Raw genomic sequence first — 14,409 nt, forward strand, 5'->3', positions numbered from 1 at the left:
AGGACTACGGAGAAGAGGAGAGTTTGTTAAACATCATTTTCTGGAGCAGAACCCATCACAGGGACTCGGTGATAATTAAAAAATTCTTATTTTTCTTTCTGTTTCATTACATGTAGTGAAACAGAAAGAAAAACAAGGATTGTTTCATTCAGCAACTACAGTGAAGTCCATGAAGTGACTGAAGATGGCACAAGATCGGCCATGGATGACAGAACTGGTGATGAGACCTGTATGATCGGCACTGCCGGCTAATGGACTCTCCAGAGATTATGCTAATGTAGAAGTGACTTTTCTGCACCTTCTGGTCCATCACAGTCCTTTGTGTATCCAAAAAAACTAGACATTATAAAAATAACCAAAAATCAGATATTAACCCCATACCAGCCGGATATACTGACACAAGGAAACGGCCATTGTTAGTAAGAGATTGTGACAAGATTACATTTCACGCAGCAGGAGGGACAAATGGATGAGAAAAGCTCAGTGTACAGACTATTAATTGTTTAAGACTAGTTCATATTGTTTTATTTTACAGCTTGATGATTTAACTACTGTACTACTCTTTATAAAAACTTGAAAAAGGACATGTCTAGTAACGTAATAAAAATAGTTACATGTATATTTAAAAAGGTGTTAATATTGAGTCTTTTAATTGAGCATTAAACATATATGATTAGGATGAGACTGCACTTAGAAAATCATGCTTCAAAATATGATCCTACGGAGATCCCAACTTAAATCCCTGAACAAATGTAACCAAGAGCACAAGTAACAGATATGTATGTTTTCAAAAATATATAACATACTGTTTTCCCAAAATCGCACATCAAAATTTTAAATTTGACTCCTCCAAAACAAAATAGCAACATACATAGTCTTGTCACATATCGAATGAAAGCCTGGACAATTCTGAACACAATGGTGCGCCTCCCATCTCTTTATCTTAATTCTAGCCCGATATATGATAACAAATGTAAAATCATACATGCCTAAAATTCAGTTTTTTTTTCAAAACTTTAGAAATCTATAAAAAATTAACGAATGAAGATAAAAATTCAAAACTTATAATTTTTAATTCACTAAAGTAGCAAAAAACACCAAAGAATATAAATATCCTAAGATGTCAGGTAAAAAAATCAGGCTTGGATCACTTGAAATGGAACAACCCATCTGTATATTTAGGGGTTTCTATACTTAGGGGTGTGGTCTGGGATCTGTATATTTAGAGGTCTGGTCTGGGGTCTGTGTATTTAGGGGTCTGGTCTGGGGTCTGTGTATTTAGGGGTCTGGTCTGGGGTCTGTATATTTAGATGTCTGATCTGGGGTCTGTATATTTAGGTGTCTGCGAATTTAGAAGTCTGGTCTGGGGTCAGTGTATTTAGGAGTCTGGTTGGGGTCTGTATATTTAGGGGTCTGTATATTTAGGAGTCTGGTCTGGGGTCTGTATATTTAGGGGTCTGGTTGGGGTCTGTATATTTAGGAGTCTGGTCTGGGGTCTGTATATTTAGGAGTCTGGTCTGGGGTCTGTATATTTAGGAGTCTGGTCTGGGGTCTGTATATTTAGGGGTCTGGTCTGGGGTCTGTATATTTAGGAGTCTGGTCTGGGGTCTGTATATTTAGGGGTCTGGTTGGGGTCTGTATATCTAGGGGTCTGGTCTGGGGTCTGTATATTTAGGAGTCTGGTCTGGGGTCTGTATATTTAGGAGTCTGGTCTGGGGTCTGTATATTTAGGAGTCTGGTCTGGGGTCTGTATATTTAGGAGTCTGGTCTGGGGTCTGTATATTTAGGAGTCTGGTCTGGGGTCTGTATATTTAGGAGTCTGGTCTGGGGTCTGTATATTTAGGGGTCTGGTTGGGGTCTGTATATCTAGGGGTCTGGTTGGGGTCTGTATATTTAGGAGTCTGGTCTGGGGTCTGTATATTTAGGTGTCTGGTTGGGGTCTGTATATCTAGGGGTCTGGTTGGGGTCTGTATATTTAGGGGTCTGTATATTTAGGGGTCTGGTTGGGGTCTGTATATTTAGGGGTCTGTATATTTAGGAGTCTGGTCTGGGGTCTGTATATTTAGGGGTCTGGTTGGGGTCTGTATATTTAGATGTCTGATCTGGGGTCTGTATATTTAGGTGTCTGCGTATTTAGGAGTCTGGTCTGGGGTCAGTGTATTTAGGATTCTGGTGTCGGTGTATTTAGGGGTCTGTATATTTAGGGGTCTGGTTGGGGTCTGTATATTTAGGAGTCTGGTCTGGGGTCTGTATATTTAGGGGTCTGTATATTTAGGAGTCTGGGGTCAGTGAATTTGGGGGTCTGTATATTTAGGGGTCTGTATATTTAGGGGTCTGGGCTGGGGTCTGTATATTTAGATGTCTGATCTGGGGTCTGTATATTTAGGGGTCTGGTCTGGGTTTGGTGTATTTAGGGGTCTGGTGTCGGTGTATTTAGGAGTTTGGTCTGGGGTCAGTGTATTTAGGGGTCTGTATATTTAGGAGTCTGGTGTCGGTGTATTTAGGGGTCTGTATATTTAGGTGTCTGGTCTGGGGTCATTGTATTTAGGGGTCTGGTTTGGGGTCAGTGTATTTAGGAGTCTAGTCTGGGGTCTGTATATTTAGGGGTCTGGTTGGGGTCTGTATATTTAGGGGTCTGGTTGGGGTCTGTATATTTAGGGGTCTGTATATTTAGGAGTCTGGTCTGGGGTCTGTATATTTAGGTGTCTGGTTGGGGTCTGTATATTTAGGGGTCTGGGGTCTGTATATTTAGGAGTCTGGTCTGGGGTCTGTATATTTAGGAGTCTGGTCTGGGGTCTGTATATTTAGGTGTCTGGTTGGGGTCTTTATATCTAGGGGTCTGTATATTTAGGAGTCTGGTCTGGGGTCTGTATATTTAGGTGTCTGGTTGGGGTCTGTATATTTAGGGGTCTGGTTGGGGTCTGTATATTTAGGGGTCTGTATATTTAGGGGTCTGGTTGGGGTCTGTATATTTAGGGGTCTGTATATTTAGGAGTCTGGTCTGGGGTCTGTATATTTAGGGGTCTGGTCTGGGGTCTGTATATTTAGATGTCTGATCTGGGGTCTGTATATTTAGGTGTCTGCGTATTTAGGAGTCTGGTCTGGGGTCAGTGTATTTAGGATTCTGGTGTCGGTGTATTTAGGGGTCTGTATATTTAGGGGTCTGGTTGGGGTCTGTATATTTAGGGGTCTGGTTGGGGTCTGTATATTTAGGAGTCTGGTCTGGGGTCTGTATATTTAGGAGTCTGGTCTGGGGTCTGTATATTTAGGGGTCTGTATATTTAGGAGTCTGGGGTCAGTGAATTTGGGGGTCTGTATATTTAGGGGTCTGTATATTTAGGGGTCTGTATATTTAGATGTCTGATCTGGGGTCTGTATATTTAGGGGTCTGGTCTGGGTTTGGTGTATTTAGGGGTCTGGTGTCGGTGTATTTAGGAGTCTGGTCTGGGGTCAGTGTATTTAGGGGTCTGTATATTTAGGAGTCTGGTGTCGGTGTATTTAGGGGTCTGTATATTTAGGTGTCTGGTCTGGGGTCATTGTATTTAGGGGTCTGCATATTTAGGGGTCTGGTTTGGGGTCAGTGTATTTAGGAGTCTAGTCTGGGGTTGGTGTATTTAGGGGTCTGTATATTTAGGTGTCTGGTCTGGGGTCGGTGTATTTAGGGGTCTGTATATTTAGGTGTCTGGTCTGGGGTCGGTGTATTTAGGGGTCTGTATATTTAGGTGTCTGGTCTGGGGTCGGTGTATTTAGGGGTCTGTATATTTAGGTGTCTGGTCTCGGTGTATTTAGGGGTCTGGTCTGGGGTTGGTGTATTTAGGTGTCTGTATATTTAGGGGTCTGGTCTGGGGTCGGTATATTTAGGTGTCTGGTGTCGGTGTATTTAGGGGTCTGGTCTGGGGTCAGTATATTTAGATGTCTGATCTGGGGTCTGTATATTTAGGTGTCTGCGAATTTAGAAGTCTGGTCTGGGGTCAGTGTATTTAGGAGTCTGGGGTCGGTGTATTTAGGTGTCTGGTTGGGGTCTGTATATTTAGGGGTCTGGTTGGGGTCTGTATATTTAGGAGTCTGGTCTGGGGTCTGTATATTTAGGAGTCTGGTCTGGGGTCTGTATATTTAGGAGTCTGGTCTGGGGTCTGTATATTTAGGAGTCTGGTCTGGGGACTGTATATTTAGGTGTCTGGTTGGGGTCTGTATATCTAGGGGTCTGTATATTTAGGAGTCTGTATATTTAGGTGTCTGGTTGGGGTCTGTATATTTAGGGGTCTGTATATTTAGGGGTCTGTATATTTAGGGGTCTGGTTGGGGTCTGTATATTTAGATGTCTGATCTGGGGTCTGTATATTTAGGTGTCTGCGTATTTAGGAGTCTGGTCTGGGGTCAGTGTATTTAGGATTCTGGTGTCGGTGTATTTAGGGGTCTGTATATTTAGGTGTCTGGTTGGGGTCTGTATATTTAGGGGTCTGTATATTTAGGAGTCTGGTCTGGGGTCTGTATATATAGGAGTCTGGTCTGGGGTCTGTATATTTAGGAGTCTGTATATTTAGGAGTCTGGGGTCAGTGAATTTGGGGGTCTGTATATTTAGGGGTCTGGGCTGGGGTCTGTATATTTAGATGTCTGATCTGGGGTCTGTATATTTAGGGGTCTGGTCTGGGTTTGGTGTATTTAGGGGTCTGGTGTCGGTGTATTTAGGAGTCTGGTCTGGGGTCAGTGTATTTAGGGGTCTGTATATTTAGGAATCTGGTGTCGGTGTATTTAGGGGTCTGTATATTTAGGTGTCTGGTCTGGGGTCATTGTATTTAGGGGTCTGCATATTTAGGGGTCTGGTTTGGGGTCAGTGTATTTAGGAGTCTAGTCTGGGGTTGGTGTATTTAGGGGTCTGTATATTTAGGTGTCTGGTCTGGGGTCGGTGTATTTAGGGGTCTGTATATTTAGGTGTCTGGTCTGGGGTCGGTGTATTTAGGGGTCTGTATATTTAGGTGTCTGGTCTCGGTGTATTTAGGGGTCTGCTCTGGGGTTGGTGTATTTAGGTGTCTGGTGTCGGTGTATTTAGGGGTCTGGTCTGGGGTCAGTATATTTAGTTGTCAGGTGTCGGTGTATATAGGGGTCTGGTGTCTGTATATTTAGGAGTCTGGGGTCGGTGTATTTATGGGTCTGGTGTCTGTATATTTAGGAGTCTGTGTATTTAGGGGTCTAGTGTCTGGGTATTTAGGAGTCTGTGTATTTAGGGGTCTGGGGCCGGTGTATTTATGGGTCTGTATATTTAGGGGTCTGGTCTGGGGTCGGTATATTTAGGTGTCTGGTGTCGGTGTATTTAGGGGTCTGGTCTGGGGTCAGTATATTTAGTTGTCAGGTGTCGGTGTATATAGGGGTCTGGTGTCTGTATATTTAGGAGTCTGGGGTCGGTGTATTTATGGGTCTGGTGTCTGTATATTTAGGAGTCTGTGTATTTAGGGGTCTAGTGTCTGGGTATTTAGGAGTCTGTGTATTTAGGGGTCTGGGGCCGGTGTATTTATGGGTCTGTATATTTAGGGGTCTGGTCTGGTGTCGGTGTATTTAGGGGTCTAGTGTCGGTGTATTTGTGGGTCTGTATATTTAGGGGTCTGGTGTCTGTATATTTAGGAGTCTGGTCTGGGGTCGGTGTATTTAGGGGTCTGTATATTTAGGAGTCTGGTCTGGGGTCTGTATATTTAGGGGTCTGGTCTGGGGTCTGTATATTTAGGAGTCTAGTCTGGTGTCTGTATGTTTAGGAGTCTGGTGTCTGTATATTTAGGAGTCTGGTCTGGGGTCTGTATATTTAGGGGTCTGTATATTTAGGAGTCTGGTCTGGGGTCTGTATATTTAGGGGTCTGGTTGGGGTCGGTATATTTAGAAGTCTGGTCTGGGGTCGGTATATTTAGGGGTCTGTATATTTAGGAGTCTGGTCTGGGGTCTGTACATTTAGGGGTCTGTATATTTAGGTGTCTGGGGTCAGTGAATTTGGGGGTCTGTATATTTAGGGGTCTGTATATTTATGGGTCTGGGGTCTGTATATTTAGATGTCTGATCTGGGGTCTGTATATTTAGGGGTCTGGTCTGGGTTTGGTGTATTTAGGGGTCTGGTCTGGGGTCAGTGTATTTAGGGGTCTGTATATTTAGGAGTCTGGTGTCGGTGTATTTAGGGGTCTGTATATTTAGGTGTCTGGTCTGGGGTCATTGTATTTAGGGGTCTGTATATTTAGGTGTCTGGTCTGGGGTCGGTGTATTTAGGGGTCTGTATATTTAGGTGTCTGGTCTCGGTGTATTTAGGGGTCTGGTCTGGGGTTGGTGTACTTAGGTGTCTGTATATTTAGGGGTCTGGTCTGGGGTAGGTATATTTAGGTGTCTGGTGTCGGTGTATTTAGGGGTCTGGTCTGGGGTCTGTATATTTAGTTGTCCGGTGTCGGTGTATATAGGGGTCTGGTGTCTGTATATTTAGGAGTCTGGGGTCGGTGTATTTATGGGTCTGTATATTTAGGAGTCTGTGTATTTAGGGGTCTAGTGTCTGGGTATTTAGGAGTCTGTATATTTAGGGGTCTGGTGTCGGTGTATTTAGGGGTCTAGTGTCGGTGTATTTGTGGGTCTGTATATTTAGGGGTCTGGTGTCTGTATATTTAGGAGTCTGGGGTCGGTGTATTTATGGGTCTGGTCTGGGGTCTGTATATTTAGGAGTCTGTGTATTTAGGGGTCTAGTGTCTGGGTATTTAGGAGTCTGTATATTTAGGGGTCTGGTGTCGGTGTATTTAGGGGTCTAGTGTCGGTGTATTTGTGGGTCTGTATATTTAGGGGTCTGGTGTCTGTATATTTAGGAGTCTGGTCTGGGATCAGTATATTTAAGGGTCTAGTCTGGGGTCTGTATATTTAGGAATCCGTGTATTTATGGGTCTGGTCTGGGGTCTGTATATTTAGGGGTCTGGTCTGGGGTCTGTATATTTAAGAGTCTGGTCTGGGGTCTGTATATTTAGGAGTCTGGTGTCTGTATATTTAGAGGTCTGTATATTTAAGAGTCTGGTCTGGGGTCTGTAATAATAATAATAATAGTCTTTATTTATATAGCGCCAACATATTCCGCAGCGCTTAACAATTCACAGGTTCATATATAACAGTCATAAGTAACATAGCTAAAGATAATACAATAATTACAGCAAAAATAATGACAACCCTGCTCGTAAGAGCTTACAATCTACAATGAGGTGGGGGTGACACAAAGTACAATGGCTTATTTACAAGGATGGTCCAGCCATCTTGAGGGGATGAGGGATAGATAAAGGCTGCATGAGCTCATCACCAGCCAGTATCTGTAGTGCTTTTGTGTTCGGTGGAGTCTTATGTTTGGAGAAATAAGGGATGGGCTATAAGAATATAAAAGGGTATATTTAAGGGTCTGGTCTGGGGTCTGTATATTTAGGGGTAGGGTCTGTATATTTAAGAGTCTGGTCTGGGGTCTGTATATTTAAGGGTCTGGTCTGGGGTCTGTATATTTAAGGGTCTGGTCTGGGGTCTGTATATTTAGGGGTAGGGTCTGGGGTCTGTATATTTAAGGGTCTGGTCTGGGGTCTGTATATTTAAGGGTTTGGTCTGGGGTCTGTATATTTAGGGGTAGGGTCTGGCGTCTATATTTAGGGGTAGGGTCTGTATATTTAAGGGTCTGGTCTGGGGTCTGTATATTTAAGGGTCTGGTCTGGGGTCTGTATATTTAGGGGTCTGGTCTGGGGTCTGTATATTTAAGAGTCTGGTCTGGGGTCTGTATATTTAGGGGTAGGGTCTGGGGTCTGTATATTTAAGGGTCTGGTCTGGGGTCTGTATATTTAAGGGTCTAGTGTCTGTATATTTAGGGGTCTGGTCTGGGGTCTGTATATTTAGGGGTCTGGTCTGGGGTCTGTATATTTAGGGGTAGGATCTGGGGTCTGTATATTTAAGGGTCTGGTCGGGGGTCTGTATATTTAAGGGTCTGGTCGGGGGTCTGTATATTTAAGGGTCTGGTGTCTGTATATTTAGGGGTCTGGTCTGGGGTCTGTATATTTAGGAATCTGTGTATTTATGGGTATGCATATTTAGGTGTTTGATGTCCGTGGATTTAGGGGTCTAGTGTCTGTATATTTAGGGGTCTGGGGTCGGTGTATTTCGTGTCCTATATAAATGGCAGGGACACTGCTAATCCTCGAACTGACCGCAATAACGCGGGGCTCGGAGACCAGGAGTCCCGTCACTGTAGGACTGGGACCCTCAGGTATCGCCGTCCCCTCGTCTCCTTCGCGCCATTTTCCCGGGGCCTCGCTCACCGCCTAGCTTCATTACTGGCCATCTCCATAGCGACGCCGCTCCCCTGTGACGTCACGCTCACCACGCCCTTCTATGGAGGTCAAATTTCGAAGGCTGCTTAGGCGCGCTGGTCACATGACAATGTCGGGTCACGCCCTGTCCCCGGCGCCCCCTGATGACGTCAGGCGTTCTCCCTCTCGACTCATTGTGGAAGATGGCGGCCGCAAAGTGAGCGCGTTTTCCCCGCACGGCGAGTCCGGGAGCAGCATGAAGCGGCAGAGCGAGCGAGGGGAGTCCAGTCCCGGCCGCGCTAAGCGGGCTCGGGAGCGGCGGGAGGAGGCCGGCAGCGGACACCACAAGAGCTCGGGGAGGCGGGAGAGGCCCAACCAGGCCGGGGCCTCGTCGTCGTCCTCCTCCTCCCGGCGGCCCCGCGACAATCCCCCGCCCCGGCCGCTGCTCCTGCCCAGCCAGGCTGATGTGCCGGAGTACAAGACGCTGCTGATCAGTAACCTGGGCTCGGCGCTGCCGGAGCCGCTGCTGGAGGACTGGCTCTTCCGACATTTCCAGCGCTTCGGAGAAATCAGCGTGAAATTGTCGCACACCCCGGACCTGGGCCGAGTGGCATACATCAACTTCCGGCGGCCTGCAGAGGCGCGTCAGGCCCGGCATGCCAAGCTGCGACCCCTGCTGTACGACCGGCCGCTGACGGTGGAGCCGGTGTTCACCCAGCAGCCCAGCCGGCCCCTGCCCCTGAGCAGAGCTGCCCTGCCGGCCCCCCGCCACCTGCTGCTGCCCCCCGCTCTGAGCGCGTCCAGCAGCAGCAGCGCCTCCGCCGAGGCCTACTACCAGAGCCTGTACGAGGAGCGGGCCCGCGGGGCCACCGACGACAACGAGCAGCTGGCCCCCGAAGACGACCACCGGGCCACGCGCAACCTGTTTATCGGGAACCTGGACTTCACCGTGACCGAGCCAGACCTGCGCCGAGCCTTCGACAAGTACGGCCCCATCGAGGAGGTGGTGATCAAACGGCCGCTCCGCAACCAGGGGGCCGCCTACGCCTTCCTCAAGTTCCAGAACCTGGACATGGCGCACCGGGCGAAGTTGGCGATGAGCGGCCGTCTGCTGGGGAGGAACCCCATGAAAATCGGATACGGTAAAGCCAACCCCAGCACGCGGCTCTGGGTGGGGGGCCTGGGCCCCAACACCTCCCTGGCCGCTCTTGCCCGTGAGTTTGACCGCTTCGGGAGCATCCGCACTGTGGACTACGTGAAGGGCGACAGCTTCGCTTACATCCAGTACGAGAGCTTGGACGCTGCCCAGGCCGCCTGCACCCAGATGAGGGGCTTCACGCTTGGGGACCGTCGGCTGCGTGTGGACTTTGCAAATGTGACACCAGAGGAAGCAGCAGCAGCCGCGGCAGCTTCCCGCTATGCGCCCATCCAGCCCACTCCATACCCGCTGCCTCTCTCCTATGAACTTCTACAATCTGAGGCCTACAGCCGCCACCGGGCAGCACTGGAGCCCGATCTACGGGTCAGAGACCGGACACCCCCTCACCTCCTCTACTCTGACCGGGAGAGGCCGTTTGTGGAGGCGGGCTGGCTGAACTCTGAGCGGCGCAGTGCCGGGCAGGGTGTACGCAGCCGCAGTGGAGACAGAGGAGGAGGAAGCAGCTCTAAGAGCAGAGAGGAGAGACGGCGGCGGCGCAGCTTGTCCGGGGACAGAGGGCGCACCAGAATAGAGCGCAGTCCAGACCGTCCCAGAAGAGACCTGTCTGACCGAGAACCAAGCACCCCTCCATCACCGCCTCACAACCACCGAACCCCAGCACAGGACAAGCCCCGTCCCCCAACTCCTGAGCCACCCCAGCCCCGGAGGAACCACCACCCGAGACCCCCAGAACCCCCTGCAGAAAGACCATCCTCACCAGTGGTGGAGAAAGGACGGACGCTGCCGCCCGTCTGGTGCGGTCACCTGGTGCTGAAGAACAGCTGTTTTCCTACCTACCTTCACTTTTTGGAGGGAGATCGTGATGTGCCAGCTGCCCTCCTCAGAGACCGCACTGCCCCCGGAGCTGGGAGCCTGACACAGCTCAAAATAGCTCAGAGACTCCGGCTTGACCAGCCTAAACTAGAGGAGGTGACCCGCCGGGTGAGGCTGGGCACCACAGGAGGCTTTGCTGTACTTGTCGCTATCCAGGCTCCTCAGAACGAAGGGGTGATGCCTGGGGAGTCCGGATTACAGCGCCGCCTGCTCAGGAACTTAGTCTCTTACCTAAAACAGAAGCAGGCGGCTGGGGTTATTAGCCTCCCTGTGGGGGCGAGCAGCAAAGGCAGGGACCCCAGCGGCATGCTCTACGCCTTCCCCCCCTGTGACTTCCACCAGCTGTACCAGCAGAGTGCCCAGCGAGCTGTGGGCAAGCTAGAGGAGAACATGATTATTGTGTTGGTAAAAGATAATGCCTGACCCCCTCCCCTGCAGGACCACTGCCCTGAGGTCTCCCCCTCTGTTACAAGGTTCATGGTTGCGGCGTTAACCATTTAAATGCTGGTAACGTCCTCGCTGCAGATCAGTGGTGCAGTCCAGGCTCTTCCAGCATTTCCAGGGTTAAGGCGGGGTATCTGCCGTGTACATATGGGTGGCGGGCAGTGCAACCGTCACATCAGGTCCATGTTTTATAAAAGCTGAACTCTCCCAGTTGTTGCTGCAGGACAGATGATGAATTTCCTTTCTATTGTTCCTTTCACCCCTCCCCTGGTGTTTTCTGCTCCTCCGGTTCTTCCCGGGCCCTTCACCAATTATGTTTTCAGGTTTGGGGGATGTATATTATTAGTTTCTTGGGGCGGGGGGAGCTCATACTGTTTTTAGGTTTGTGTGTTCTGGAGTCTTGGGTAGCGGGGTCCCGAGTGCCTTATTGTCTATGTGACGCGGATGTGTGTGTGTGCGGGGGAGGGGAGCGGACACCCCCTGGGCTCTTATTAGCTGCTCACTGTCTCCCTGTTTATAACCAGTAGAAACCTCTGGGAATGGAAGCCGCTCGTTATCTTGTAATGAGGCATCGCGGCGTCTTGAGACCGCACAGCTACAATCACTATTAACCCTGTCACTGCCAGGCCATGTCCACCACTTTCTGTAGAACGGTCGGGCTCCATGCGTGTAACGTGTCTGCAGCCATTTGTCGGGCTCCGGGCGTGCAACGTGTCTGCAGCCGTTGGCGGGCGATTGGTCGGGCTCCGGGCGTGCAACGTGTCTGCAGCCGTTGGCGGGCGATTGGTCGGGCTCCGGGCGTGCAACGTGTCTGCAGCCATTGGCGGGCGATTGGTCGGGCTCCGGGCGTGCAACGTGTCTGCAGCCGTTGGCGGGCGATTGGTCGGGCTCCGGGCGTGCAACGTGTCTGCAGCCGTTGGCGGGCGATTGGTCGGGCTCCGGGCGTGCAACGTGTCTGCAGCCGTTGGCGGGCGATTGGTCGGGCTCCGGGCGTGCAACGTGTCTGCAGCCGTTGGCGGGCGATTGGTCGGGCTCCGGGCGTGCAACGTGTCTGCAGCCGTTGGCGGGCGATTGGTCGGGCTCCGGGCGTGCAACGTGTCTGCAGCCGTTGGCGGGCGATTGGTCGGGCTCCGGGCGTGCAACGTGTCTGCAGCCGTTGGCGGGCGATTGGTCGGGCTCCGGGCGTGCAACGTGTCTGCAGCCGTTGGCGGGCGATTGGTCGGGCTCCGGGCGTGCAACGTGTCTGCAGCCGTTGGCGGGCGATTGGTCGGGCTCCGGGCGTGCAACGTGTCTGCAGCCGTTGGCGGGCGATTGGTCGGGCTCCGGGCGTGCAACGTGTCTGCAGCCGTTGGCGGGCGATTGGTCGGGCTCCGGGCGTGTAACGTGTCTGCAGCCGTTGGCGGGCGATTGGTCGGGCTCCGGGCGTGTAACGTGTCTGCAGCCGTTGGCGGGCGATTGGTCGGGCTCCGGGCGTGTAACGTGTCTGCTGCCGTTGGCGGGCTATTGGTCGGGCTCTGGGCGTGTAACGTGTCTGCAGCCGTTGGCGGGCGATTGGTCGGACTCCGGGCGTGTAACGTGTCTGCGGGCGATTGGTCGGGCTCCGGACGTGTAGCGTTTCAACACTTTACAATCTGATTGGCTGACCCTTCTCGGTGTTGGGTCTGATGTATTCATGGTCTGTGTATGAGGAAGGGACATGGAGGGGCAATGCTGGAAGCGTTGATGGCAATGGATGACACTTATGCTTATTAGGGGTTGCTGTCACCGCTGATTCCTTTATGCATCAGATGCAGAATCCCGGGGGAGTAATGGAGTCGTGTGGGCCCAGCGCAGGGTGCAGGGCGCTCTCATCTACCGCAACTTCACTCATCACAATATCCATTTCATCCAGCCTGGTGGGGAGAGGGGACGTCGGACCCTCGAATGTGAGTGCATCACCCAGGGAGGGAACGTGTTTCTGGCGCGGTTTTAAGGGAGCCCTCCATAGTTACAGGATTCTGTAGGAGGAATTGTCTGGGTCAGCGTCCATCAGGGGGTGACCCTGTTTTGAGCCGCTCAGGAGTCCTTCCCTGAATACCGACCCCAGGGTTTATTGTCCCTGAACTTTCTGCAGGATTGATTAGTCGTGTCTGGACTGTGATTACCGTTCCTTATTGACAGATCCACTTAACGCCAGATGCCCAATGAATCCTGCAGGGAATTCTGAGGTCAGCGGGCAGGATCTGTTATCTCTCTCCCTCTCTAGGGGTCCCCGGTGGATGAGCTGCGGGGTGCAGGGAGCTGCAGAGGGTAATCGGCAGGGCGGGTGTTTGTGCCACCATTTTTCCATCACTGTCCTATCACCTGACGGCGGCGGCACTATAAGGCCCATGATGCCCGCTCAGTTTCTAGGTCTTGTAGTGCGGCAGATATGAAATTAATGATTCTTGGGCGCAACTGATCTCTGGGTCGCGCTGATCCTTTTTTTTTTTTATTTTATTTTGTGGATGGGTCTTGAATGTGATTAGTAAAAGTCCCAGAATGGACAAGTTTCATGTGTGTTCATTTCAGTGATGTCTCCGCTGAGGGCAGAGTTACATGGTGGCCTGTAAGATGGGGCAGGGGGTCCTGGAAAGAAGCCCTGGGGGGATCATATGTGCACGAGAGTCCCTGTATACATGTACAGACGGCAGGGGCTGCCTGGTGTCTGTAGGTATCACTTAGTGAGAATGGTCTTGTCTGGATCAATGGCTGCCACGTGGCCCTGCCCTTAGTTATTAGCGAGGGTTGGGATATATACAGTGGTCATGTGCAACCTGTTAGTTCTCAGCTGGTGGAAAACTACAAGTCCCAGCAGGAATTCACAGGATGCAGATGATCACGTCATTGATATCGCTGCTCTGAAACACTGTAACGACTCTTCTGCAGGAATGGGTTGCATTCTGCAGTTGCACTTTTTGGACTTGGTGTCCCCCAGGTCTTAGAGGAGATCTATGTGCCGCCTGTTCTGTTCACCTCATCATTACCATTCTGTATTAAGTCAGTGGTTTCCATCTAAACACTTAATATTTGATTTACCCCTCTAGGAGACGTGTTCCACCTGTAAACGCATACGGAGGGGTGCGGCATTGAATCTCAGGGTTTGTGCCGCTATGTACTGGCTGAGATCAGTCATAGTGACAGCTGCCCCTTGGTTGCCATGTGTCACCCCTCACCCACTCTATATCCTGTGCACACAAGGGGCCCATGTTCACGTTAGCTCCTGCAGCCGGTGTTTCCCTCCCTTGTCCTTGTCCAGTGGCGCGGCAGGGTGGGGGGTGCGGACCACCCCCTCTTTCAGGACTGATCTGTGATTTCTATGTAGAGTGTCCCAGGCCTGTTTGTATTGAGCACTTACTCGTATAGAGCAGACGCCTCAGAATATATTAAAAGCTCCTCTCCAACATGTTCTGTGTGTACGTTCCTCCATCGTCGGGGAAAGGGTCACGTGACCGGGCATCAGTCATCGTCCGCCGGTGTCACAGGTTGTTCTAGAGAAGAGTGGTGATTTGCATGGCTGCTGGCACGGGGCCTGCAATGAGAGTGAGGAGGCAACGGTCCAGAGACTATCTACCGTAGATCATGGAAAGTTCTGCAACTTCCTAGTAGACACTGCGCTGATTATT

At 50.6% G+C, this 14,409-nt stretch overlaps 1 protein-coding gene across 1 annotated transcript; it reads left to right on the forward strand.

The window, feature by feature from the left end:
* Nucleotides 1-8,436: 8,436 nt before the first annotated feature.
* Nucleotides 8,437-14,187, forward strand: RBM15B (RNA binding motif protein 15B). Its single transcript, XM_073645151.1, has one exon. The coding sequence runs from the start codon at nucleotides 8,546-8,548 to the stop codon at nucleotides 10,742-10,744; it is 2,199 nt and encodes a 732-aa protein (XP_073501252.1). The 5' UTR covers nucleotides 8,437-8,545; the 3' UTR covers nucleotides 10,745-14,187.
* The last annotated feature ends 222 nt before the right edge of the window (nucleotides 14,188-14,409 follow it).

The sequence above is a fragment of the Phyllobates terribilis genome, unplaced genomic scaffold (genome assembly GCF_046119375.1).
Source record: "Phyllobates terribilis strain yellow unplaced genomic scaffold, ASM4611937v1 Scaffold_8__6_contigs__length_399053987, whole genome shotgun sequence".
Lineage (NCBI taxonomy): Eukaryota > Metazoa > Chordata > Amphibia > Anura > Dendrobatidae > Phyllobates > Phyllobates terribilis.

Coding starts and splice junctions, on each gene's coding strand:
- RBM15B (XM_073645151.1), top strand. CDS start 8,546: ATGAAGCGGCAGAGCGAGCGAGGGGAGTCCAGTCCCGGCCGCGCTAAG.